We start from the raw sequence: 27640 nt of genomic DNA, 5'->3' as shown, positions 1-27640 counted from the left end.
CTGCTTAGCTTCCGAGACCGGGCTGTTCCTCCCTCCCACACGCGGTCCCGCCCGGCCGCGCAGCCCCCCGCCCCCGGCCCGCCCCACCCGGCCCCGTCGCTGCGCTCCGTCTCTCCCCGCCGAGGCGACGTGGTGCCGGCCGGGCCCGAAGCGCAACGATGTGGCGGGCGCTGCTGGCGGCGCTTGTGGCGACGGCGGTCGCGCAGTTCGAGCGGTACAGCTTCCGTAGCTTCCCGCGGGACGAGCTGATGCCGCTGGAATCCGCCTACCGCTACGGCCTGGACCAGTACAGCACGGAGAACTGGCCCGAGAGCGTCAGCTACCTGGAGGTGAGCGTGCGGCTGTACCGCCTGCTGCGCGACAGCGAGGCCTTCTGCCACCACAACTGCAGCTCCGCCGTGCCGCCCGCCGCCCCGCCGCCCGCCGATGGGGAGCTGGCCGAGCTGCGCCTGCTGGCCGGGGTGCTGCGGCGGGCGCAGTGCCTGCGGCGCTGCAAGCAGGGGCTGCCCGCCTTCCGCCAGGCCCAGCCCGGCCGCGAGCTGCTCGAAGAGTTCCAGCGCCGCGAGCCCTACAAGTACCTGCAGTTCGCCTACTTCAAGGTGAGGCCCGGCCCTGCGCCGCCCCGGCTTCCTCTCCGCCTTCACACCTGCCTCGTGCCACCGCTGTCACACGCCTGCGTGTCCACGTAGCGCTGCCCAGCTCCTTCCTCCCCACTCATCCTGCGCAGCCCTGCTTTAACCTCCGGTTCTCATCAAGACGAGCTATTGGACTGCCTCCTTATCCCAGTGCCATGCTGTTCCTACCCCCAGCTATCCAGTCTTCCCACCTGCATTACTTTCTTATGACTTAGTTTAAAACCTACCTCAGACCTTTTCAGTCTCCACTGTGCTATTGTGAGCACTCATTTCTGCTTCCTGTCCTCCAGCATGTCCAGGTTTCTCGCTCAGTCCCTGCTAGTCCCATTCTTGCAGTCACAGCAGCCCCCAGCATGTAGCTTGCACAGTGTCTGCGCTGCTTTGGCATTGTTACATCCAAAGGAAGGCATAAAGCAAAACTGTTGAAGGGTCGGAAGCACAAATCTTATGAAGAATGGCTGAGGAAACTGGAATTGTTCAGTCTGGAGATGAGGAGGCTCGGGAGAACTGTGTGATCTCTACAACCACCTGAAAGCAGGTTGTGGTGAAGTGGGGGTCAACTTCCTCCAGGTAACAGTGATAAGATGGGAGGGAATGGTGTCAGGTTGTTCCAGGGGAGGTTGAAGTTGGATATGAGGAAACTTTTCTTCTTGGAAGTGTTGGTGAGGTGGTGGGACAGGCCCAGGGAAGTGGTGGAGTCACCGTCCCTGGAGATGTAGAAGAACCGTGTGGATGTGGCACTGAGGGATGTGGTTATCAGTCGTAGTGATGATGGGCTGATGGTTGGACTAGATGATGGTTGAGGTCTTTCCCAACCTTAATGATTCTATAGATTTTATAGAAGTGGCTGCTGGAGTGTCGCACTAATGCCAGTCCTGGAATATTATTTGCCTTTTGCTCTTGGGCCAACCAGGACTGTGAGCACCACTTCCACCACATTCATTCTTGTTTCTCTAGCTTCTTGTCATCCTCCTGGATGACAAGATCCACCAGGATCTATTTCACTATTCTATTTCTATTTTCCCACTCCACATTTTCATTTTTTGTTCTCTAAACCAGGGCCCTCATTCCATTCCCTCAAATTTGCTGTCACTTGCATTCCAAATAAATGCAGTATCTGTGAGGAAAGAAAACAAGCTGACCTCTTTTGTTTAGACGGATTGCCATTTCTTTTAGGGATTTGGTCCTGGTGTAGCCCAGTATTCATTATATGAGATTGTGTGCTTGTGCATTCCTTCTGCGACCTTTGCTTAAAACATACACATCTTTGTAACTGTTGCTATGTCATATTTGTAGGAATGTCTTTCCCATATGGAAATTTGAAATTATTTTCACAAGTTATATAAACCAAAGCAGGGAAACAGTCTCACAGAACACCAGTGATCAGTATCCATACACACGTAGTATCACACGATGAGCAGCATCACACCAGCCTAGTTCTGAGCATTTGAAGCTACCCCAAAGGCTGTACAGAAGAACTTACCTTAGTATGCTTTAGTTTCTTCATATGGAAAGTAGAAGGTACCAGATGAGACATTTCTTTTGAATGGCAGGCACTGCTAACTCTCAAAGCCGTATACCAAAATGACACCACCACAAATGTTTCCATTTATTGTCTTTCTTTATTTGTTCCCCCTGTAGTACATACAAACGTGGCTATGATTGCACCACATCAGGAACGGTCATGGAGCAAAAAACAATTCCTATATACTGTTTCTGACATGTGAATGATTTGAATATGAGTGTGCCTTTAAGCTGTTTTCCAGCCCCATTTGCAGTAGGTTTGTGAACAGCAGTTTGGTGTATCTCTGATCAGTGCTGTCATTTATATTGCCTTTGTTTTTATACTGTAGTCCAGCTTTGAGCTTTCATCACTCACTTGGAGAGCTCTGAATGGGCCTTCTAAAAATACAAACTGCTGCCTGCAGAGGACTTTTTCTTGGCTGGTGGTTTTCTGAAGAAGGGTGTGTCGCTTTTTTCCTTCTTCCATAATATCACATATAATACAGAAATAAGGCATAAAGAAACACTCTATGGATTTTTTTTTTTTTTTTTTTTTTTTTTTTTTGAGTGAGCACGTATTTATTCAGGTGGGTTCAGGAGTGAAATTTTGCCACGTCTTAGATGATCCTGGGAGCACATGTTCCTGTGCTGCTTTTGCTCCTCTGGAGGGAGCTGCCTGGTAGCCACTGAGTTTACATAGGAATGTGTTTCTACACGGCTTTCTTTTTTCCCCCTCACTCACTTTCTTTTTTTAGCATGAAAGTTACAATCAAGAGTAAATCATGTACCAAGCGAAAATGGGAGATTGGCAAGCTTCCCAGCAAATAGGGTTAAAGCATTAAGCATGGGAGAACTCGGGCATTTGGTGAAAGTGCTTTCCCCGCGCATTCAGCAGCATGTGGGCTGGCTAGAAGTGCATAGTTTGGGGACAGCAGGAAATGCAGCTGGCGTGATCCCATTGCATTGGTACTTACGCAGCACAGCAGTGAGCGCTCATCTTAGGGTCAGAGCATTTCTTCTGGTGTGACAGTCTCTCAGGTTTCCTCTGAAATGAAAAGCTGCCTTTTACGGATGCAAATGGATGAGTGTGTATGCATACATGCTTGTAATTCTTGCTCATGGTTTTATATATACACTGCCATAAGCCATTTCAGATGTTTAATGGAACTCAGTAGCACCTATGCTGGATGGACTGATCTGGATCTCAGCTTACAAGAGAGAAGTGCTTAACATTTCACTAGTACTTAGGCTTTTGCTTCCACTGTCACTCTCTATATAAATGTGTATATGATATGTATTTGGAAAGTTATGCTTACATAAAATATTAAAAATACACATACAAATGTAGATGTAAATATGTATATGAGTAATGTATACTTCTGATACAGGGGTTAAATTTAGTTTAAAATCCAGTATAAAAAAAAAATCATGTAGTACATTAGAACAGTTATTGAACAAGTACCTGCTGTTTAACTTCATAACAGCACCAGGATGGTATATTATCATAGCAATGTCTCGCATGCTGCTAGACAAATAGGCTACATAAACACCACAGAGAGGAGGTAAGTGATGATTCCATACTTGAGCATCAGTAATTGCTGTGTGATTAATCCTACACATAAGTAACAAAATAATTTTATGCATCGTTAGCTTTATGAGCAGAGAAGTGAGAAGGGCAGAAGTGTTCTTTTAACTTACAATCATTTATACTATTTGCAACAATAACAGCCTTTAAAAAAAAAAATAAAAATAAAATGAAGTGTTCATAGCGGTGCAGCTAGTAGTAAGCTGAGAAGTATTGTATCAGCTTCACTGTACCACTGTCTCTGCTGAGAATGTGTTTTTAGCACTGGTAAGCTTGCAAATACAGATCCTGCAGGAATCTTATTTTTTTTTCTCCCCCTCCCCCCCTTCTCCCCCTATTTTCATGTTTAGGCTAATAACCTTCCAAAAGCTATTGCAGCAGCTCACACGTTTCTTCTGAAGCATCCAGATGATGAAATGATGCAAAGAAATATGGCCTACTATAAGAGCATACCTGATGCTGAGGAGCACATTAAAGACTTGGAGACAAAGCCTTATGAGGTGTGTTTATTCCCAGTTCAGTCTTTTGGAACCATTCCATTACTGCATGAGATTTGAAGATGTAATTTACTTACACGTTCTCAGCTCCTACCTCTCCTTTTTTTATCTTGTTAGATACTTCAGACATCTCTGTTCCTCTTTTTTAATGCCTGCAATAATTCTTACATCATTTGCTTTTCACTGTTCCATAAGTCACAGCAAATGATGTGGAGTGGCATATTTGAAAGCTACTATGTGCAGATAGCTAATGGAATTAAGCAAGTACATGGAGTTACTCAAATGCTGCGAGTGCTGCAGAGGTACAGCTTAAAATTGTGGGGTTTTTTTTGTTTGTTTTGTTTTTTTTTTGATGTTAAGACTGCTGAAAATCACCATCTCAAAACATGCTCTTTGGAATCACACTTTTTTCCAGCAGGCTTTTCCAGTTTGTCTAAAATGGAGCTACATACTCAACTATGTAGGAAATATCTGATAAAATCTGTTCATCATCTGTTTCATGTTAATAGGATAACAGCTTATCTAGTAATTCAGAAATGCTGAGATACCATTTACTGTATTTGAACTTACACACAGCTTTCCACAGGTCACTTACTGGTAGTTCATTCCTGCCGATTTTTCAGAATCTCTTTGTCAGGGCTGTGAGAGCATACAATGGTGACAACTGGAGAACATCCATCTCAGATATGGAACTGGCTCTTCCTGATTTCTTCAAAGCCTACGATGACTGTATAGCAGCCTGTGAAGGCTCCCGAGAGATTAAAGATTTTAAAGACTTCTATCTCTCCATTGCAGGTGAGTACTTAGGAAACAGTCAAGAAAGAAGTCCTGAAAGTATATTCAGTTTCATCTATAGGATCAGCTACCTAAGTCCTCCTTCCTTAGTTTGCAATGGAAGCTGCTCATGGTGCCCCCTGTTTAGTTTGGGCCAATATTAGGTTATTAGATTCACTGAAAAGTGTTTGAATTGTGTTTTACTTTTCTGCTTAGTAATATAAGTGAGTGTTGTCAGAAAATTGAAACAGAGTTCTTACATTAACTTGGAAATCAAGAGTGTCAGGATAACACACACATGTAAGTAACACCTGTTCCAGCCAGCTAGCAACTGCTAAGCACACAGACCTCTTGACCATAATTTCAATATCAATTTGTCTCTGATGCTCAGCGATTAGTCTTCAAAATCTGCTTTGTGGTTTGTGTACCACTGCTGTAACATTTACGAAAAAAGTGTGCATCAAGTTTGTTAGTTATTTTTTATCTTTCCTTCAGTAAAAGGAAAGTTCTCTAGCAAATGAGATTTCCTAAGAGCATAGCTTAAAAAAAATATTGCTTTTTAATGAGAAAGCAGTGCCTCCTCTTCTAAGTGTCAGAATACCACATGCATATTTCCCGTGCACTTCTGTAATGAAAGAAGGCATTTCTCCAGTGCACTGAGCTGAGTGCTACTGACAGCGTATGTGTGAAGAATGCCTGCATGCTTTGTAAAGAAATTTAAAGAAAGGGCAGCTCCGTGATAGCTCATAGTAGTGAATATCTACCTGTACTGCTAATATGGAATAGCTACTACTTCCTCAAGCGTTACTTCAGCAAAGGTGGCAAGTGCCTAGAAAAGTAGATAAGGAGTGGAGGGAAATGAATAAACAGTTTATAATCAATGAATATACAGATGTTACAATTATGAAATATAAGAGAGTTTGGATAAGCAGGTTATTACACCAAAGAAAGAATAGATAGAGTGCTTACCCTTGTCCTGGGCTCACTGTAAAGCTCCAAAGGAGGGATCTCCAGAAGAGATCCTTCCCACCAGCAGTCAGCTCTTAAATGGGTCTGGGAGAGGTGCAGCCAGGCTCCAGCCCTTCCATCACACAGCTGAATTGCCTTCACCTGTGCTCCCATGGCTGACTCAGTGCTTGCCTCAGGTGGTCATCAGAGGTTCTTCAGGCCGTGATTCAGCAGTTCCCATACAACACTAAACCATGAAACACCCCCCGTGGTTTGGATCACCTCCAAACCACTGTAAAGGATGTCTGTATATTTGTCAGTGCTCATTTATGATTAGCACTTACTGTCAATGCTCTTCCTCCATGGAAGGAAGGAAAAGACTGTTCCAGCAATAGTGGTGAGACAGAAAGGTAGAAGTACTGCATGATGTGGGCAGTTTCAAATACTGTATGTATGTTCTGAAAATGGAATTCTTTGATGGAAGGCTTTCTTGGAAGATATTTTCTTGAATCACAGAATCACAGAATCGTAGGGGTTGGAAGGGACCTCCAGAGATCATCGAGTCCAACCCCCCTGCCAAAGCAGATTCCCTACACCAGGTTGCACAAGTAGGTGTTGTCCAAGCAGGTCTTGAACATCTCCAGAGAAGGAAACTCCACAACCCCCCTTGGGCAGCCTGTTCCAGTGCTCCATCACCCTCACCATAAAGAAGTTCTTGTGCGCATCTGTGCAGAACTTCCTATGCTGCAGTTTGTGGCTGTTTCCCCTTGTTCTGTCTCCACACACTGCTGAAAACAATTCGGCCTCACCACCCTGCCCCCCACACCTTAGATATTTATAGACCTGGATGAGGTCCCCTCTCAGTCTTCTTTTCTCGAGGCTGAACAGACCCAGTTCACTCAGCCTTTCCTCATAGGAGAGATGCTCCAGGCCCTTCACCGTCTTTATGGCCCTCCTCTGGACTCTTCCCAAGAGATCCCTGTCTTTTTTGTACTGGGGAGCCCAGAACTGGCCACAGTACTCCAGATGAGGCTTACAAGGGCAGAGTAAATGGAGAAGATCACCTCCCTCGACCTGCTGGCCACGCTCTTTTAAAGGCCATTGGCCTTTTTTGGCCACAAGGGCACACTGCTGGCTCATGACCAGATATTGAAGATAAAATCACTTCTAGCCCCACCCCATCGTACCTAATTTTTCAAACTGAGAAGGCATGTAACCTTAAACCTTTCTGGATTAAAGTTTTTCTGTAGTGTGCAGCATGTCCATGTCTTTTAGAACATCCAAACATCTGGCATGAAATGCAGCCATCTCTAGAGGTTTATTTTGCAATCACCTGGTGTCTTTCTCTGTGATACCACTGTACTAAGGCAGACCTTAATTATGCAGTAATTCAGTGTAATTACAAAGGCTTTCAGAAATACCATTGCTCATTTCATAGTTTGCTAATAACACTGTACTCCACAATGCTTTGTATAAAACCTAGCACCACAGACTGCCTGTAGGTGTCAGTGAAACCTAACTGCTCAGTTCTCTGGAATTGTAGTTTTGGTATCCTTGAAATGCTGATCCTACTGATTTTACCAGAAGGGCTGAATGCCAGCACTGGAGATGTACTTCAGTAATTCCAGGCAGCAAGCTTCAGATGCACAAGACTTAAACATTATAAGGCCAAATTTTGATGGGTAGCTACTGGGAAGGGTTGTAACAGTGTGTTCTACTTATATCCCGTGTTGCTGTTTTCTTCCTTCTAGATCATTATATTGAAGTCCTTGCATGCAAAGTGCAGTGTGAAAGTAATCTGACACCCATTATAGGAGGCTTTGTTGTTGAGAAATTTGTGGCCACCATGTACCATTACTTACAGTTTGCGTATTATAAATGTAAGTAGTGATTTAGTGGACTTACATAACGTTGGGATGATGTGGGAGAGGTTCCATTCCTTGTCTTTTTATGGTTTGGAAATAAATAGTGATCTCCATAATCTGCATTTTTGCCTGTGCTGGGGCTGTAAGTCTGAGATGCTCCATATCATTTTCTCAGTATATAACTGTAGACATGGGAGATGAGCATGTTGGATCCCTGGATCATAAAATTGTTCAGGATAAAGTGAATTTCCAAACATAGAAGTTGAATTCTGCCCAGGAAATCCGTTTGTTTTAAGATATTTTTGCTTGTGACTGATCTCTACTTGAGTGCTGGAAAGTTGTGACAGTTACAGAGCAAGTGTGATCTGACATATCACCACCCCTCATTCTGTACCTGCTGCCAGCACAATTTACTTGCACTTTTCAGAATTTCATATAAACATTAAATGTTCACCATATGTATTTTATGATAAAATATGTAATACACCAGCTCTTACACCTTTATGAAGCAATTCATAATATGACATCTTAGGGTAAATAGTGTCAGCCACTTCCTATACACTAGAATGCATGCAGTGGCACTGATGGATTCTATACACGTATGTAGAAATAAAAAAGAGGTGACCAAGCTTTTGGACCCACGTGGTTAAGCAGCTGAACTTCTAACAAGAACTTTATTCTTAAATTTCTTACTTATTCATTAAGAGAGAATCATAGAATCATAGAATCACTCAGTTTGGAAAAGACCTTAAAGGTCATCAAGTCCAACCACAACCTAACCATACCACCCAAACTCTAACAACCCTGCACTAAATCACGTCCCTGAGCACCACATCCAGATGGTTTTTAAACACATGCAAGAATGGTGACTCAACCATCTCCCTACGGAGCCCATTCCAGTGCTTAACAACCCTTTCTGTAAAGAAGTTTTTCCTGATATTCAACCTAAACTTACCCTGGTGCAACTTGAGGCCATTTCCCCTCATCCTGTCACCAGTGAGAAGAGACCAGCCCTGCTCTCGCTGTAAACACCTTTCAGATATTGGAAGAGAGCAATAAGGTCTCCCCTCAGCCTCCTTTTCCCCAGACTGAACAGACCCAGTTCCTTCAGTAAGAAAGATTGTGACCTCAAGGTAACACACTTAACAAAGCTGTACCTACTGAATGAATACTAAATTCTCAATTTATTATTCAGAATTTCTGCCAGAGACAAACCTGCAGAGTATTTCATACCATTCTCCTTTTCCTAGTGGATTCTCATAGTCTCATTAGAATAGAGCACATGAGGCTCCATGCATTTTAAAGAAAGAGAGGACCACATAGCAAACAGAAATGATAGTGTTCTGGTGCTCAGTGCTTATTCATTTTGATAAGTACATCATTCAATGAATTTTGTGGTTTTTTGGGGAACTTCCTGCATTGCTAAGAACATATTTAGCCCTTAGTGCTGCTCTTCCCGGCTCCAACACCAAGGGAAAGGCACAGCCAAGCCATTAATGACTTTTGCGTGTTTTTATGCCTAAAAATATTGACTCTTCCATCTTTGTCAATCCAAGTAAAATGAAGTGGATTTTTAAAAATTTGTTTATTTGTTTCTTTAAGAAGTCCCACAGTACGCATCTCCAAGCTGTGGGTTGATGCCTCACTGGTTCTGTAGCTGGGAGAGACATTTGGTTAGGATTATCTTAGAAAACCACCATGAGAAAATAATGCCATAGGAAAACTATCTTCTGTGTTAATGGTAAGTTATCCCCATTTTCCCTACAAAGAAGAAGGTAGTTCTTAGGGAAGCCAAGTAATTTGGATTGCTCTCGTTATTGACTCCTGTAGCCATAAGCTTTTGTCAGGTAAATCTCCATTTCTGAATCATGACCTTACCTGTTTCATAACATAAAAATAGCATATTCTGCTTTGGAAACCTTTTTTTTTAATGTATGTTTAACGCAGATGGTGGAAAGGTGGCAATATGTTTTTGGTTATTTACCTCGTGTGGGTTTGTTTCTCTGTCTATTAATTAGTGAATGACATGAAGAATGCAGCCTCTTGTGCTGCTAGTTACCTTCTCTTTGACCAGAAAGATGAAGTAATGAAACAGAACATGGTCTATTATCAATACCACAAAGACAAATGGGGACTTCAAGAAGAGGATTTTCAGCCCAGATCAGTAAGTGAATTTAGTGCCTTTTCTTTTTCTTAGGGCATGACTTTCCCATGTAAGAGTCATTTAAGTTATCCAAGCTGCATCAACAGCAGGCATCCTTTAGGCTGATGATCAAGTCGTTCTTCCCGAGTTGCTTGTTCAGACACCTGAGTCACTGAGGCCAGTGCTGGCCCAAAGGCACCCCTCAGTTCTTAGTGTGGCATTAAGCTCATATATCTGTGCATTGCTTAGGTGACTTGCTTTATCTGTAGCAACACTGCAGAGCAATTCATATGTATACCTTATAAGTTATAATAATTTGGTAATGAATGTAATAATTAATGAAATAATTTGATAATGCTTTCCTTCCTCTTAGGCCAGCCAACTCAAGTAAAAAATACCACTCCGTGTGTTAAGCATTTTTTGTTTGTGGGCAGCTGTCAGGTTATGTGCAACACAGCTTATTCTCATGCTGGAAACCAAGGCTGTGCTGCAGGACTAGCAGAAACAGAATACAGAGAAAATGCATTTGGTTCTTTCAGGCAGCAGCTGTGAGTCTGAGTTCACGCAGGAAAGAGACCATTCTTTTGCTGCTGTTGTTGGGAACAAAACTGTGCTTTGTAACCATACTGGAGACAATATTTGACGTTGGTGGGAGTGAGGGGTAGCAGCAGTTTAAAACTGCAGACCACAAACAGATTTGGCGTCCATGTGCAGAAAGGACAGAACAAGGGCCCTACACAGTAACTGTGAATGTTTCATTGATAACTTCTCAGGAGCTGGGGCTACAGATAATTTAATTTTTAAATATTAAATATCAAATGTATACAGCTGTATTTTCTTGTACTTTGATCTGTCTTGCTATGAAAAGAAGTTGCTTGCTGTCCTAATCACTTGCCCCAAAAACCATAATGTCTCAGGTTTATTTTCACAAAGTGGTACCAGAGTGACAGCAGCATTTAACTCTGAGCTTCAGATGTCCTTGTGGAAGGGAAAATCTCCTGTTTTCCTCCCTGAAAAGAATTAAATGGAATAGTCAAATTATATTACTGGTGGTATTCACAGTTCTGAGAGTGGCAGCTACCCTGTGCTGTCCAGGCAAACACCCAGGGAACTGAGGGACAGGTAGGTAGATGACCATACAGAACTTCCCACTCCCAGACAGGCTGGGCTGGTGAGTCATTACAATGCAAAATACCTCAGTGTCTCTTTTTCCCAGAACTGCCTGCCGCCTTATGCCAGCGCATAAGGAGATGGAAGCTTTCTCATATCCAAAGCCCACTGGAATGCAGGCGCAGGCTGCTTGCTGCTTGGCTCTGGCAGTCTCATTCCTTATCCTCAGACTCGCCAATGCTTTGAAACATGAGAAATAGGAGAGTGCTTTGTTCTTCTCACACCGGTGGAGCTTACGCTTAGTAGGATCCGCAGAAGACATTGGATATGCTGTATGCTGTTCTGCTGTTTCCTTTCTCAAACATTTTAAATCCTCTGAGACCTGCCTTCTGCTAAATCTGGGTCTAGCTTCACTTGAATAGTTCTAGATGACATGTGATGACACTCCTCCGTCTTACTACCTTCAGGTAACATAGAAATTTAATATATTTTTTTTTCTGTAGGATGCAGTTAGATATCACAACATAACCACACTCCAGTTGGAAATGTATGAATTTGCAAAGGAACATCTAATGGATGATGATGAGGTGAGTTTTCTAGACAGAAAATCGTGATTTGAAAAAGCCAAACCCGAATAACAGTAATTACATTAAAATAAGTAATTAGAAATCCAGGCTTTCTGTACTATAGAGAAGTTGTTCTGGTAAGTGTGACCAATTTATCATAATTTTTTCTTTTGTGAATGAATACAGGAAACAAACCCAAAGAGCAGTAGACCACTCACATCACATTTTAAAGCAAGGGTAATTATAATGCACTCAGCCCCCAAAAGGAAATTAATTTTGCAAGCTGTAACACCAGGGGGCAGAGAAGTTGTATGTGTATTTAAACCAAACATTTTTCTTTTTCTTTCTGAAACATTGTTTAAGGTATATTTTAAAATTCTCATGATTTTGTCCAGAAGTCCCTACCTGAACTATCATTTTATCACAGGGACGTCCTGTTACCCCTTATTTTCTTTTTCACTGTAACATTTTGGTTACCCAGTCTTGCATCTGAAATGGTTGGAATTCATGGCCCAGTAACATATAGTGACTAATATTAGGCTTGAAACTTGTAAAGTGGTTTTCTTGTGTGGAAAAGGTAGTTAAACTGTTGAAAGATCATTTCTTTGTCTCCATCAGTTCAAGCATGTCATGAATTTGAGTTGCATCTTGTTTTGTTTTCAGTACCTTTCATTTTAATGTTTAAAAAATGTTTAAATGATTAAATACTTCGTTGCTGGCATTGTCAAAGCAGTGTGTTCAGTCATGGCACGGGGCAGTATACTTGTGAACAATGCTACAGTGTTTTTTAGTTACAATCAGAAAGAAAAGAAACAGTTTATGTTATAAAATTTTATCATGTTTTCACTTTTTATTTTATCCAGCACATAGGTAGAGATAATATTTCATAGGGGAGAAGTAATAATATGTCTATACTGCCTTCAGTATGCTGGTGACCTGAAAACAACTCTTTATGTAAAATTCCATTACAAGGTTATGAGATGATAGGAAGACTGCTAAGTCTTTCCATTATAATAAATGTCTCTGAAGGACAGTTTAATATTCTCATTATATGGTTAAGCTTAGATGAGAACTAGTCTATATGGGTTTCCAGTCAGGGTGTGTAAATTCTTGTGTGCTTTTTTATATTCCCTTGTTGTTTTGGGCAAACACTCTGCTGTGTTCATAATGTTTTCTTATGGTAGACATAAACTTCATTTGTAATTTTTTCCTTCTTTCACATCTGCTGCTCCAAAACAAAGGGATGAGTAATTAAGGAAGGAGGAATGCGGTCTATTTTGAAGACTTTCCCTGTATGTTGTTAGAAGAGGGAATTATAAACACAGTCTTCAATCTCAAGCTATTAATACAAGGAAAAAAAAAAAGTTTGTTGGCTTTGGTTCCTGTAGTCCATTTCACGAGTGCAATAATAAATGACCTTGCAGTCTACAGAAGGGCTGTACGGTGGAAACGTCAGTTAAACATCTGGGGAAGTGTCAAGGAAGTGTCATTATCTGGGCTACATTTGGGCTAAACAAACAGAATTAGCGGGCCTGGCCGTGCCACCTACATCCTTACCTCACACTCTTCATATTAGAAAAATTATCGTTTTCATTTCCTGGAGAAAAGCTGAAGGGCTTCTGTGCTCTCCCTTAACAGGACCGAAGAACCTAGGAGAGATGGAGGCTGTCCATGCCTCTGGCTTGGCTCTGGATTTTGGTAGTGAACTCATAAATCCCTGGCTACCAAAGCTTCTTCTTGGCTGCAGGAGCCTTCCAGGGAGTCCAGACAGAGCAGGAATAGCACAGAGATAAAATCGCTACCTTGTAGTTTTTGCTGCATGGGCAGGGCACGGTAGTATAAATGGAATATTTTTTAATATTTCTACTGGCACAGATAGAAAAGTTTATTCCATGGGAATGCGGAAAACTGATGAAAAACTCAGATAAAGTGTTACAGTAAAAGCTTTATTCAAAATTGTCAAGGAGGGAGGCAACATCTTCTAGTGGACGCAGTTCTTTCAAACCACTTGATCCATAGACTGTGCCTTTTGTGAGTTTCTGTGCTCCATCTTTGCTGTCTGTGGGCTCTGTGTTGCTGCTGGGCCAACAAACCTGTAAAATAATCAAAGGAAAAAAAACGTTCTCTTTCTTTGAGTGAAGCTAGAGGATCTCTTTATGTATGTCCTTATTCTTAAATGGAGAGTCTTACTTTATTCAAACTTAACAGTGCCCCTATATTTCAGATCATCCATGGGTCTTTTTAAATCCCATTAGCAAAGCAAGCGAGAACTTGTGGCTTCTTCCAGTAATACATTGCAGTAATGACAGAGGCTGGAACACATAGTAATGATTTTTGCATATGATGCTACAAGAAACACTGTCCTGTTCGTGTTACTTTATTAATGTTTTTCCACAAGGAAATGAAAAACTTTAGTTCAAACATTTAACACAATAGAGGTGACAGAGAATATTAGCACCAACAAATAATTTTTTCTTAAAAGTAATTATTAAATATCCTTAAAGAGTTTCCACAGCGAAGCTAACAGAGCATTACACGGTGTTGTCATCTTAGTTGCCTGTAGATAATCAAGCTTCTTGATTTCTGCTCAGCTGTGTAACACATAAAAGCTCTAATAGTTTTAACTCCCAGTTCTGCACAGATGTAAATAACAAAATGAGCCATTAAGAGCCAGATATTCAGCTAGTGCAGATATAACTTCAACATTACACTAATTACAGGAGACAAGTTTCTGGCGCATAGATTCAGTGTTCTTGAGGACTTGGTTTTTTTTTTTTCAGGGATAGCTACTTACCTATTCAAAATTACATAGGAACCACAAATATTTGGCTAAGATGATCCAATAGTGTCATTTTTCTTTCAGTACATAATCAGTAGGTGAAAAATTGTTGGCAGCCCTGGTCCATTTGTTGTGGTTTTTTTCTTTCTTTCTTTTTGGCATCCTGCTCTTCTTCATTGTTGATCGTGTGCCCTTCCACCTGTACAACAGCTGAGACTTAGATGTTTCATGCCTAGATATGATGCAGAGGAGTGTGAGTGCTGAACTAATGAGTGGTGGAAAGACATGGAATAGCATCAAGGCAGGAGTGCCCAGTAGACTACTGGTTGCAAATTATAACCTGAATTCAGCCTATTTTTCTGTTCAGAAATCACTGACAACATAATTTTGCTTTATTAACTCACATTTTATATATTTTCAAATGATTTATACAAGTGTGCTCATAACAGCAAGTTGTAAATGTGGATGTGTAAACCCTGCCCTGACCTCAGACCTACACAGCTACAACAGCATGGCTCTACTGATAAAAGCTGGTGGCAGCTGTTTAAGAGAGAAGTTGTAGTTAACTGAGGTTGTTATGGACCCTGTTCAATATCAGTTTTTAAAGAAAAAAAGAGATTATTTTTCATCACTGTTTTCTATTGGAGATCCTGCCTCTCTTCAGAAGTGTCTTTTCCCTCTTGCTGTTTTACCACTGAAATTACACTGCAGTCTAAGTAATTTCTCCTTCCATTTAAATCAGCTACAATGGGAAGCTCATTAGGGCTTAAGTGGCAGGATTAGATAAGAAATTGAGAAGAACTTTTACCTGCACCAATTTGCTTAAGGCTCTGTGTACAAAAGAAAGTGGCAAAAAGAGCATAAGCCGAGTTTAGAAACAAAGCCACTAGAAGACTTTTGTTTTCAGTGCAGCGGGAGCAGTGTTTTCTAGTTGCTTTGAAATTGAATTGACTCATGTTTTATAGGCATAACAAAAATGTTAAGAGGAAAGCACGCTTATTAGATTACTGTAAAATATTGTAATCACTGCAGTGTACTGCAGTCTCCCACAATATATCGGGAGAGAACAATTTATGTTCAGAATATGCAATAAAAAATGAAATGGAAAAATATTTGAAAGAAGCAGTTAACACAGACATAGGGAATAATTAAATTCTTTTAAAATTTAAAAAAAAAAATCACTAAAAGCATATGACAGTGGGTCAAACTGTTGACTGAGCATCTGAAATATAAACAAGTGAAGGGCCAAATTATTTTTCTGAGGAAATAATTGAGGGGTTTTTTTCCCTGCTAGAATGCAAGGAATGTCAAGTCTGGCCTTTAGTGCTCATAGAGAACCTGGAAAGTGGTTACACTGAACTCTCATGTTTTAACTGAAGGTTAGATCAAGGAACTTTTTCGTGATTGAAGGCTGAATAAAGCTTTCAGGCACCACGGCTGAGCCACTTATTGACACATGCATTACTGTTATCCTGAAATAATGCTCCATCCAAAATATCAAGAGCTGGTTGGCTACATGCAATGAGTTTACAGCATCCCTCAGGCCTGCAAAGCACATCTTCCACAGTCAACCATATCAAAGCTTTGTCTTTCCTCTTGCAAAATAGTTATTTGTCCTTGAAGACTTAAGAAAAAAGGACAAAATCTGCTGGTCTTTGTGAATTTAACAGTGTTGCTGTTCTCATTAATTACTCAAATTAGTTAGGGAGTTTGAGGATACTTACTCCTAACTTTCAGGGCAGCCCCTGGCCTCTTGTCACAGAGAAACTTTCCTGCTACTGTAACATAGACACCTACACCTGATACATAAGAGAATCAAATTCGTTAGTCTCACTAACAAGTTTTCAGTAATTACTCTTTTTCCAACTTTTGCCAAATCCAATTTATTTTTTTTTTTGGCTGGGAAAGACACTCGGGGGATGTTTTGTCAGATAAGTATTTTCCTTTTAGGTCACAGATTATAAGGAAACAGAGATCTAGGCAATTCTTTCTCCGCATATTGTCTCTTCAGTCTCAGTTTCTGAGATTGGTGAGAATAAAGGCTTTTGCTTTCTCGTCCACTGATACCAGTCAGGCATGAGTTTATGTCCATAACAGTATTTTTCTGTAGATCTGAACTCATTCTAGGAAGCCATTATGTTAATATTCTGTTACTTCCCTAGGGAACAGGCTATTGCACTGCACTACATATGGAATCCCTATACAAAATGCCATCAGCTAATCTGCAAGGAAAGTGTGGGTTGTCACATGAAAGCTGTTTTTCCCAGAACTTTTCCAGTCCACACTGAGGACAGGAAAGATTGTATTTAGAGGCAAGGGCCTATGAATGATTAATATTTGCTATGCAGGAGGCAGTGCTAACTTAGTCTTGGCAACCAAGGGCCAAGCATCTGGGCCTGTCAGTGAGCAGTACAGACACTGCTACCACAACTGGTTGCTTCTATTTTTAAATGCAGCTGGCAAAAGAAAAGTTGGTGCTTGACCACCAGTCTCAACTGGGCTGTAACTGAGCCACGTATTGGGAGCTTTTCCTCTTTGCTGTTTATTTTAATAGCTGGCAAGTAATCTCCAAGATACAGATGGTTCTTCTAAAAGGTTGTATTTTTTGTGTGTGAGTGCAGCACTTAATATTGCCTAAGAAAGGGTCAGTAACAACCCCTGGCCCAAATGCATGCCTTGGTGTTGGACACTCAGCTTGTGGTAGAGAGGAGGTCTGCATTTTTCCTCCTTTTTAGGACTCACTTTTTCAAATGCTCTAGCTTTTCTTAGAATAGCTAGTGTGCCGGTCTTGGTAGCCTGGCTTAGCTTGTATAGCATTAACCAAGAATTCTTGTTTAAAACTATTATTTATTATTATCCACCTATTCATTTACCCACTGTAAGACCTTGAATTACTATAGTGCAAAATTTGTTCTTTCTGTTTGAGCCTCTGTCCAGTTGTTTCTCTAAGCCAGGGGCACTCAATCTGCATATCTAACAGCTAACTGGAAGCTCCAGTTGATCAGCTTGTCTGATTCTTCCTACCACTCGCACCTGCCTGGGAACATTCCCCTGCTGCTACTCAGTATCCTCCCATATTTCAGGCTATACCTTTCCATCTTTTCCCATGCATTCCTCTTGTCATTCCCACTTTGCTGATAGACCCTGGTTGGAGAGAAGGAGGAGGTTTGTCATACAGTTTGGTAGCTCATGGAGTGCTGACAGTCGCACCCCCACAGCAGATACTTCTGGCCATCAGATCAAAACTGGAGGCAGGGACTGGATGAAGGGACAACTCACAGTAAAGGTGTGCTTCTCAGGAGTGGACTAAGCAGTCTGCATGTGTGATCTCCAGTGGTAAACTGCCTAATGATCAGCTAAGTACTTATCAGCAGCAAAATCTGTCCTTCCCCACACTCAATCAGAATTCACATATTGACCTACTAGCTACCAGCCAGACAGCTACATCACGCTGTATCATCACATCAATCAAGGGCAGAACCTTGATTTGCATCAGCACTGTCTAAGCAGTACGTTTACATAACCTGCATTAGAGCTGGATGGCTGGTGTTCCCTGTAGTAGTTGTCAGCAGGAAAAATTACAGTTTTGCAGCCATCTTCACACGTAGAATTTGTTGTGATTGTTATTTACGTAGGTAGGAAGTGACACTGTGACACTGAATGCTTAAATCATACCAGAGAATCATTTTCTGATTCCAGGTCTGAAAGCTAAGGTGAAGTTAACAGGTACAAGTACCCAGGAGGCTTTTCTTAGAGCCATAGAATCACGAATGGCTTGGGTTGGAAGGGACCTCAAGGACCATCAGGTTCCAACCCCTCTGCTACAGGCAGCACTGCTGCCTTTCTGCTGCAGCACTGCCAACCTCTACATCAAGTACTAGCTCAGATTGCCCAGGTCCCCACCTAGCCTGGCATTAAACACCTCCAGCCATGAGCATCCACAATCTCTCTAGGCAACCTGTTCCAGCACCTGACTATTCTCTCAGCAGAGAACTCCCCCCTGACATCTAATCTAGATCTCCCTTCCTTTAGTTTAACACCGTTCCCCTTTGTGCTATCACTATTCACCCTTGTAAAAAGTTGATCTCCTTCATGTGTTATGAGATCTCTTTAAATATTGCAATGAGTTCTCCCTATAGCCTTCTCTCATCCAGGCTGAGCAAGCCCAGTTCCTTCAGCCTGTCTTCATAGGGGAGATGCTGCAGTCCTTGGATCATCTTCATGGCCCTGGCCCTGCTCTGGACCCTCTCCTAAAGCTCCACATCCTTCCTGTGTAGGGGGCCCCAAACCTGGATGCAGTATTCCAGATGGGGCTTCACAAGGGCAGAATAGAAGGAGACAGTCATCTCCCACACCTGCTGGCCTCCCCTCTTCTGATGGAACCTGGGATACCATTGAGGTTTTCTCCTGGAATTAACATCTAGGAAGTATTTACTGACATCAGACATGCAAAATGTTTGATGCAGCGTCAAGGGAGCGCTAACAGAGCAAAAACAGTGATAAATCTGGTCGTAGCTGTTAGCGTGACAAGGTGATAAACTCTTCTGATGAAGTATTATCACCTTTCACCAGGATGCCAACTACAGTATGCTCAATGTCTGGATGTTTTACATTCTTACTGTGAAGTGCAGGCAAAAATATTTCAACTACACCTTTTGTCTTTAACTGTGATAGCGATCATTCATCTTTTTAAAACTAATCAACAGGCAATTATTAAATTGCATTACAGCATATTTTCTGGATGCTTATTGCTTAAGCAACTATTTTCACCTTCTAGCTATGTTTCAAATTCTTTTACTCCTCAGAAATTCTCATTAGACAGAAAGGACTTATCACACCCACTTTTAAAGATGACTTTCATACTCCGGAGATTTCAGGCAAGTTTATTTCAAATACTGTTGTGTAGCTTTTCTTTTTTTAAACATCCTTTCACATTTAAAACTTTGGGCTCTTGCAAGTTTCTTGGTTTGAAAACATGCCTGAAGAAAAAAAAAAATTAGATGTCTGGATAGAATCATAGAATGGTTTGGGTTAGAAAAAACCTTAAAGACCATCTAGTTCTGACTCCTCTCCAACTAGAATGGGCTGCCCAAAGCCCCATCCAGTGTGGCCTTGAACATCTGCAGGGATGCAACATCAACAGCTTCTCTGACAGCCCATGCCAGTGCCTCACCACTCTCTGAGTTAAGAATTTATTTCTTATGTCTAATCTAAACCTACTCTTTAATTTAAAACTGTTTCCCCTTGTCTCACCATTACACACCCCGTTAAAGAGTCTCCTGTTTCTTGGAGATTCCCTTTATACACTGAAAGACTGCAGTAAGGTCTCCACAGAGCCTTCTCTTGCATGATACAAGCTCCTGTGTCTTCTGGAATATCCCACCTTACAGATGAAGGTGACAGTATCTCAAATTGAATTACGTTCACATTTGACTGAGTGACTAAAGTCACAGTATGGACATCCCAGTGTCTTTCTTATACTTTATTCTAGATCATACAGCCCGATGCTTACTCCCTTCACCCTGTCTCTCAGGCTTTTTGAGAGTTGTCTTTGCAGGTAGACTGAACAAAGAATTCATTTTCAGTATCTGTTATTCTTTTATTAAATGGTGATTCTGAGGTGTAAGAGAATCAGTCCAAATTAGATTTGAGAGCCCTGTAAGGAGATAAGTGCATTCCTAATCTGGTAACTCAGTTTATAGTTAGTGGGGACTGCATCTCTGTAGTCCTTCAAGACATGTTTATGCCTGCTATTTTAGAAGTTGTGCTAGAAAACTTGTCCTTAAGTCCTCTGAACCTTTGTTTCAAAGGCTTACATAGCGACTGTTGGACCATGTGGCTATTTTCTTCATATGCATTTGTGAAGCAGTGTTAAGTTCCTCATGTGATTGGGCTCCTTAGGCAATCCAAATACTTCTAACAAAAGAAAACGTGCAGAAATGTTGAATTCCTGTTTTCCAGTAGCCAGACTTCCTGCAATCAGGAAGACAAGCAGAGAATATGAGAGTTCTGGCATTTTTTCTTGTGTTTTTGTTGAACTGGAAATTTAGATGTTTTGAATAAATTCAAAGCAAAATAAATTGCCATCCTTCAGGACTTTCTAAAACCACCACTGTTGAGAAAACTCAACAGTCTTTTAAGATGGAACTGTGAAATAGGGAACAAAAGCAGCAGTTACTTACGCTGGCTTTCCTCTCATTTCTTTTTGTTGTTGTTTGTTTGCTTGGTTCTTATTTCTCTCCTTGCTGGTCACGTCTGAAAAATGTGCTGTTAGTATTTTTAACCACCACGTCCATAATGCAATTGCTCTGTAGTCAAAATACAGAATTTCTCTATTTCTTCCTGTTATTTTCACTGTCCTCAAACAGAATGCTCTTTCCTTATCACAAAGCAGTTAACTTTTGAGTCTGAAACTGCACGTATCTGGAAGGTGCTGTTCTACCTTCCAAGATAGAAACGTGCTTAAAATTTAATTAAGGTTACAAATTACTGTTTGCAGCCTTCATTAACCAGACTCCAAAACCTGGTAGACAAAGACTTAGACTTGAGTGGTGAAGGGGGTATGAAAGTGAGCAATCCAACAAGGCTGACTTTCTTTCAACACAACTGTTTTAAATTCTGATTTTTTTTTTAATCTGAGAGTAAGGACTGATCAGACATCTTAATTTTTTTTCCCTATCAGAAAGTTGCTACTTGTTCTGGAAAAAGGCTAAATTACATATTGTAACCTTTTTAAAACACAGAGGATTATGTCAAGAAAGGACGGACTGGATTTTTAAGCCATAATTTAAATTACAACATTTTAACACAGCACTGTAGTTACTAGAATAAAAGATTGGAAATTCAAAGCTGACCATTTGTGTCTCTCTTACAGCACAGTATTGCAGTTGTATCAAAAAGTGAAAATATGTACAAGCTGAGACATCAGTGTGCCTGAACTGTGCATGGAGGGGAAATAGGAAAACACTGCTATTTCTGAGGGTGCAGGCAGATGAGCTGCTACAGTCAGTTTTGTGCAGTCTGAGGTGCTGCTGCATGTTCACAGTCAGCTCTTTCAGCCAGTGCTCAAGGTGTGACCTTGGGCTACGAGATGTAGCTCAGTTACTGTAGCTTGGATGGCAAGGCAGTAAACTCCAGCTGAGGGGACAGTATCCTCAAAGGTACTTTGGCTAACCCCAGGAAGACAAGTCTGTGGTATGTGACTGTGCCAAGAGTTTAAAGAAAGTAAGTTTGATTGTTACGTTGTGTTGGTACAGCGTACGAGAAGGTTGGAAGTTATAAGTACAATATTATGGAACTGAATTTAAAAGCAGTTTATTGTTTCTAATATGGAAAACATTCTAGTATCTGTGGTTCTCTGTGTTTTTGCTGCTCTGAAGTAAAATGTGAATGTTCACAGGTGAAAAATGGAGAAAGTGTATTTTGAAGGGCATACCAAAGAACATTAACTGCTGAAGGAGAGAGATGCAAAGTCATAATTAATGGTTTACAAAACACTTTCTCTTTGAATTTTGAAGCTCCAATTTTTTATGGCATTTCAACATTTTTTTCTAATTCCTATTTCTTTAATCCTTCAAATTCCTAATTTAACAGGTGCTTTAAACATTTATATGTCTACTTCCTAAATGTGAGGATTTCGTTGTCTATTTAAATACCTGAAAAAGTACAAGATTTAATGTGGAGTGTAGCATTTTCTTCTTTTAAGGTCTGTATGTCCTTGCAAGTAAGTGAATGTGTGGTTTACCTGTATGGGCCATTTATTTGCATTTTATAGGCTTGTTGTGCTAGTACATCAAAGTGTTAAAAAACAGTTTATGTGGCACTAGTTATTACAGTTTGTTTTAATGGTAAACACTACTCATTTTGGAGTACACAGTTAACCTATTTCTTAATTTTAATCTTTTCTAGGGTGAAGTGGTGGAATTCCTTGATGAGTTGTTAGAAATGGAAGAAAAGAATGAATCCTGATGAGTGAAATCACCATGAAGTATTCTGTGAAAGTGAACGCTCACTATTGTGCCTTATTATTGTTTTTGGTCACTCGTAGTTCCAGATAGATATACCTCAAAACTGTTCCTTTACTCTCCAAAACACATCACATCTACCCCTCAGATATCACCTCCGTGCTGCACTGGCTCTTTCATGAGCATGGGTCTTCACTGTGCCTTTACAGAATTGGTGCTTATGAGTTTTCCTCCCAAGCTTTCTTTTCTTTACACAAACACGACAAAACTGACAATTCTTATTTTCTGGATTGACACTAAGATTCCTTGTTCCAGTGCTGTGCCATATGCTTTAACAGTGCAGATAAATTTGGAAGACCTTCTGTCATATCACGAACCAGGGATGACATAACAGTTCTTCTACACTTTCTAAGCTATGTAATTGTATTATTTATATATGACTGTGATGATTAAATAAAGTGACACTGAATCCCAGTGCATCTCACAGATGTTCAGGTAACAAACAAGGACTTTAAACAGCTTGAAAGGATTAATGAAGCACAACTGGTGAGCTTCGAAAAACTGCTTTAAGAATTCTATAAACATTTTTGATCTTTCTTAAAACTGAATGAAATTCCACATGAAAGTAAGGTCACTTAGAATTGAACAATAAATAATTCCTACTTCCTACCAGTCTTTCTGTTGAAACAAATTGTGGTTCCTGTGCAAGGTGGGGCCAATCTTGTGTAATGTACTTTTAAGCTATGTATTTAGAATCCTCTTTCAAAGAGTGTTTGCATGGATTTTTGTTTATTCTGCTGGGACTGTTTTTCATTCAAAAATAAGTACAGGTGGAGACTGAGTCAATTTTAGGTGTATTCCTGACATTTTTATTAACTAAATGATAGTACTCTGCAGAAGTACTTTTATGCCCCAGAGAAATGTTGAAGATGAATAGTGAGTTAGTGCACGAGAGTACTGAAGAACAGAAATCTCACTGACCTCAAAGGATCCATGATTTTATCCTTTACATTAACCTTATTTTTAATTAAGTCCTACAAGTTGTTTCAACCTACTTTACATCAAGGGGAGGTGGACATTCATTGCCTTTATGGCTAAATCCAAATTCAGTTGAATGAACACGAATTGCCAGAAGAGCACCTGCTTTATGTTTTTGAAAAGGTAAGCATGAACTGTCTTGCTGAGTTGTTGCTTCTGTAGCTTACACATGGTGTGTAAGCATAGTGTCTGCTGTGCTGAGCACTTACAGAGAGCAAGAAGGAGAATCCACAGGATGAGGTTAAGGCATCCTCTAGCCTGTGACAGCAGTAATAGAATCATAAAATGCTTTGGATTGGAAGGGATTATAAAGACCATCTAATTTCAATCTCCCTGTTATGGCTGGGGAAACATTCCACTAGATCAGGTTGCCCAAATCCAGTGTGGCCTTGAACACCTCCAGAGAAGGGCATAAATGACTCATGCTGAATATCTATTAAGGCTCTTTTAAACTTCAGGAAATTTGCCTAGCTTCACATGCAGCTTGTCTTACCATTTACAGAGGAAGTATCTGATTTTCTTGTTACATCATTTGTTATTGTTTTATATAATTATTTAACTGCTTTTAAAATTTAAAAGCAATTAACTGTAAAGCACCACTTGAAATCTAGGTGTTATAATACCCTGCTGGGGTAACTTCTCCAATCTGTTGCTCAAATCACAGATTACCCCAATCTACAAGGATCACCAAATCCAACCCCTGGTTCCACCCAAAATCCAAACCCACTGTCAATCAGTGCTGCCCAAACCCCCTGAGCTCTGGCACCTGGGGCTGTGCCCACTGCCCTGGGCAGCCCATCCCATGCCCCCTGGTGCAGAACCTTTCCCCAACACCACAGCCACATAATAACTGCAAACAAGGTGCCAAGCAATCCTCCGGAATGTTGTTGAACTAAGGAAAACCGAGGCAGTTGTGTTGTGTTTCTGATGACAGCTTGCTGTGCCTATGCTGACACGGTACCAGGTGACCCCAATGCGCCCCTTTTTTTCTGGGTGCCTCTGGGTGTTTTGCTTTCATGCCTTGTACAGATGCAAGAGCTAACTGTGATTACTAAGCTGTCCAATAGACTAAAAGAGGGAAGGTGTCTGTTCTCAGCTGCTTCACAGCTCCTTTCCTCCCTTTGGCTCCTGCTTTTTCAGAGGGTCACTGGGCAGACTAAAACTTAAGAGAACTGGTTGTCAATTCTTTCCCTCTAGACCCTTCACCATCTTTGTAGCCGTCTTCTGAATGATCTTTAACTGTTTTACATCTTTCTTACATTGCAGTGCACAGAACTGCACACAGTGCTCAAAGTGAGGCCTCGCCACTGCAGAGCAGAAATTCCTCAAGTTTCCTTGTTTGAGAAGCATAAACCTTCCAGAAGAAAGATTACTGCTCTAGAGGCCTCTTTTGTCTTTCTGCTTTCCAACCTGTATGGAACAGCTCCAGATTTCCTTCTTGGGAACTGTACTACTCAATTTAAAATCATATGGCCACATAGCTTCATCTTTGACACACTAGCTTTGCAGCTGCCCTTACTCTAGAGGATACGGAGCTGGTCAGGGCACAAATATCCATCTATATTGATTTTTTTTTTTTTTTTTAATAATGTTTTTTTAATTTTTTTCTTATTTACCAAACTGACTTCAGTAGCTCTGCTCTGACTCTTTGTGTGGTCTCAAAAGTCTAGGGCACGTCAGTGTTGTACTGTAGTACTTTCAGGTACCACAGTGCAATACTGAAGTATCCTAAAAACTTTAAAGAAGAGAACCTGTATTTTACATTGCTAGACTGCAGGGTCTGAGATCTCCCATGACTATGTACATTTATGGAAATAGCATGTTTTCAGAAAGCTTCTGAACCAATTTTGATGAAATGAGGGGAATATGCAACAGCAGGTCTGTGCATAATCAAAGAACATACAGATACTATAATTAAGAAAGATACAGGAAAGTGAAGCTAAGTAAGACTATTGCTACAGGACAATAATAAACAGAAAATACTTACCTATGTTGTAGGCTCACAATATTGCCCACAAGGAACGATCCCCAGGAAGAGACCCTTCCCTACTGGCAGTCAGCTCTCAAATGGGTCTAGGAGAGGCGCAGCCAGGCTCCACTCCTTCCATCACACAGCTGAATTGCCTTCACCTGTGCTCCATGGCTGACTCAGTGCTCGCCTCAGGTGGTCAATCAGAGGCTCAGGCTGTGATTCAGCAGTTCCCATACAGTCTGAGATTACAGGATAGTTACAAGATCCCTTTGCTTTGCTGGGCAGTTCCTGTTAAGCAACTCCTTTCCCCTCTCCAACACTGACCGACAGTAACTGTTTAACATTAAAAAAAATATGCATCATGCATGGTAAATTATTGTAATATTTTTGTTCTAACAGTAAAGCACTGAGCACTAGAGTTAACCTGTTCAGTGATTCATTTGCCTGCAATGGTTTACACTGGGGATACATTTAGTGCCTATGAGCCCTAGCTTTTCCTTTTTGTCAAACCATTATTTAACCATTGCAAGTCCCTCAGGTATTATCAATTTTCTTGTAAGCTTGTGACTGTTTTTAGGGCTTCCTTAGATGATCTCTTTTCATGTTCAGTCATTTCCTCAGCTCTCAAGCTTACAGCTGAAATCCCTTGCCGTTCAGCATTCTCAGGTGGGAATATCATGGTTTACTAAAACGTCCATGAGGTGATGATTTATTTTTCTTAAATCTGCATGAGGTCTGATATACTTTACCATTCTGTTCAACCTGAGGAGGCAACTACTATTCTAGCAGCCTTCAAAAAGGGCACTTTTTCACATTGTTTGAGTGTCTGTGGATTTTTTTCTGGCTTTCTTAATTTCCACTCCATATGGTCCCAAGCCAGTTCAATCTTAATAAGTACAAGTAGCTCTCAAACTCTTGTCCTTTTCTAATGAGAAATATCTCCTCTTCCAGTTATTCAGTATTTATTGTGGCTTTTTTCAGCATTCTCAGGTTCTTTCAACTGACTTTTCTCTCACTGCTGCTATTGTTAAATGCCAACATTTACATGTGACTGCAATAAACTAGTGTCTTTTCCTCCACTTTTCTGATCCTGCCAGCTCTTCTTGGGAGGCCGAGGGAACACGGTTCTTTCCTCTCTTCTGCCACCCCAAATTCTTGCCGTTATGAGTTTTGCTGTTACTGCTGCCTCCAATGTTAGCAGCCTCTGCTGTTAATATTCCATCACCTGTTCTTATCTTGACAAGGTCTATGATATGACACTGGAGCCATCATTCTGTTGAAGCAATCATCTTTTTGTGTCTGGATGCAGCTCTGCTACCACGCGCCTGGTGATTCATATCAACTTCAGCAGTAGTGTTGCTTGTTGTGGAGCAGTAGCCTTACTCTTTTTGAGAATTTCTCACATCTGTGATAACAAAGTTAGCTGTTTCTATAGCTGCTCTTAGTCTTCGATCCTCCTTTGCTGCCCACAATCAAGTCTGTAATAACTTTGCCATGTATTGAGCATGTGATCATGTAATTCAGACACTGTCTGAATTATAGGTGACTGGTGGATGAAGTGCATCTAGTGGCAGACGGCCAGCACAGGAGCCTGTACACAGTCCTGTACTTTGTCTTCTGGATCCTGACTAGTTCATCATCATAAATGTCAGTATTAAAATGAAAAACATCAGTAGTGATTTTACTCAAGTCTAGCTCAGTTGTGTTCCCAGAAGACAGCATCACAGACTCCGTACTCGCTGCGTCTTGGTGACTCCCAATAACCAGCATCAAATAACAAAATACCTTTGGGATGTTCAATTTTGATAAATTCCACAGGAAGTCAAATACCATGCAGGGCTCTTTCATTCACTGTAATCATTCTGAGCAGAACTTCATTAATTCTGTTGACAGTGCATGTGCCAAAAGAGAATTCAAATTGCTCCATTTTCCAGAGCTTTACCACTTCAGAATACTAAAAGATAAACTTAAAAGTTAGTTGGATGCTGTCCTCAGTTCAAGTGAAAAACCCATCTTATCCAACCAAGGATTTACCTTCTTTTCCCACACGTACCAGAATAAGTTCTAGATCACATAAAGGTTTGTCTCTAAAAAACAATCTATTCCTCTGAAAATCAATTAGCATGCCCTGCTTTACAAAGGTTTTTCTCAATGCTGCAATACAATTCTCTTGCAGTACATATCTATCCTATCCCACGCATTCTTTACTGCTAATTATTGGTCTGTACGGACAGTGAAGACAGACTAAGAAAATTTTCGTT

At 40.9% G+C, this 27640-nt stretch overlaps 1 protein-coding gene across 2 annotated transcripts; it reads left to right on the top strand.

The window, feature by feature from the left end:
• The first annotated feature begins 151 nt into the window (after nt 1-151).
• On the top strand, nt 152-23041 carry LOC122159777 (cartilage associated protein). 2 transcript variants are annotated; one of them, XM_042817633.1, is made up of 7 exons: nt 152-599; nt 4074-4223; nt 4844-5015; nt 7694-7822; nt 9826-9971; nt 11564-11647; nt 22314-23041. In XM_042817633.1, exons 1-7 carry the CDS (start codon nt 159-161, stop codon nt 22371-22373), a joined length of 1182 nt encoding a protein of 393 aa, XP_042673567.1. In that variant the 5' UTR covers nt 152-158; the 3' UTR covers nt 22374-23041. The 2 variants fall into 2 exon arrangements, with proteins under 2 accessions (XP_042673567.1, XP_042673568.1); XM_042817634.1 differs by lacking the exon at nt 22314-23041 and adding an exon at nt 13265-13332.
• The last annotated feature ends 4599 nt before the right edge of the window (nt 23042-27640 follow it).

Source organism: Centrocercus urophasianus, unplaced genomic scaffold, assembly GCF_019232065.1.
Source record: "Centrocercus urophasianus isolate 14NV4802_14NV808 unplaced genomic scaffold, USGS_Curo_1.0 seq_16, whole genome shotgun sequence".
Lineage (NCBI taxonomy): Eukaryota > Metazoa > Chordata > Aves > Galliformes > Phasianidae > Centrocercus > Centrocercus urophasianus.
The sequence above is the reverse complement of the archived record's forward strand: the minus strand, read 5'-3'. Positions and strand labels throughout refer to the sequence as shown.

Excerpts from the sequence above, each read along its gene's own strand:
- LOC122159777 (XM_042817633.1), top strand. The coding sequence starts at position 159 with ATGTGGCGGGCGCTGCTGGCGGCGCTTGTGGCGACGGCGGTCGCGCAG. Across the intron at positions 4,224-4,843 it reads TGGAGACAAAGCCTTATGAG|AATCTCTTTGTCAGGGCTGT; the intron begins GTGTGTTTATTC and ends CCGATTTTTCAG. Across the intron at positions 9,972-11,563 it reads AGGATTTTCAGCCCAGATCA|GATGCAGTTAGATATCACAA; the intron begins GTAAGTGAATTT and ends TTTTTTCTGTAG.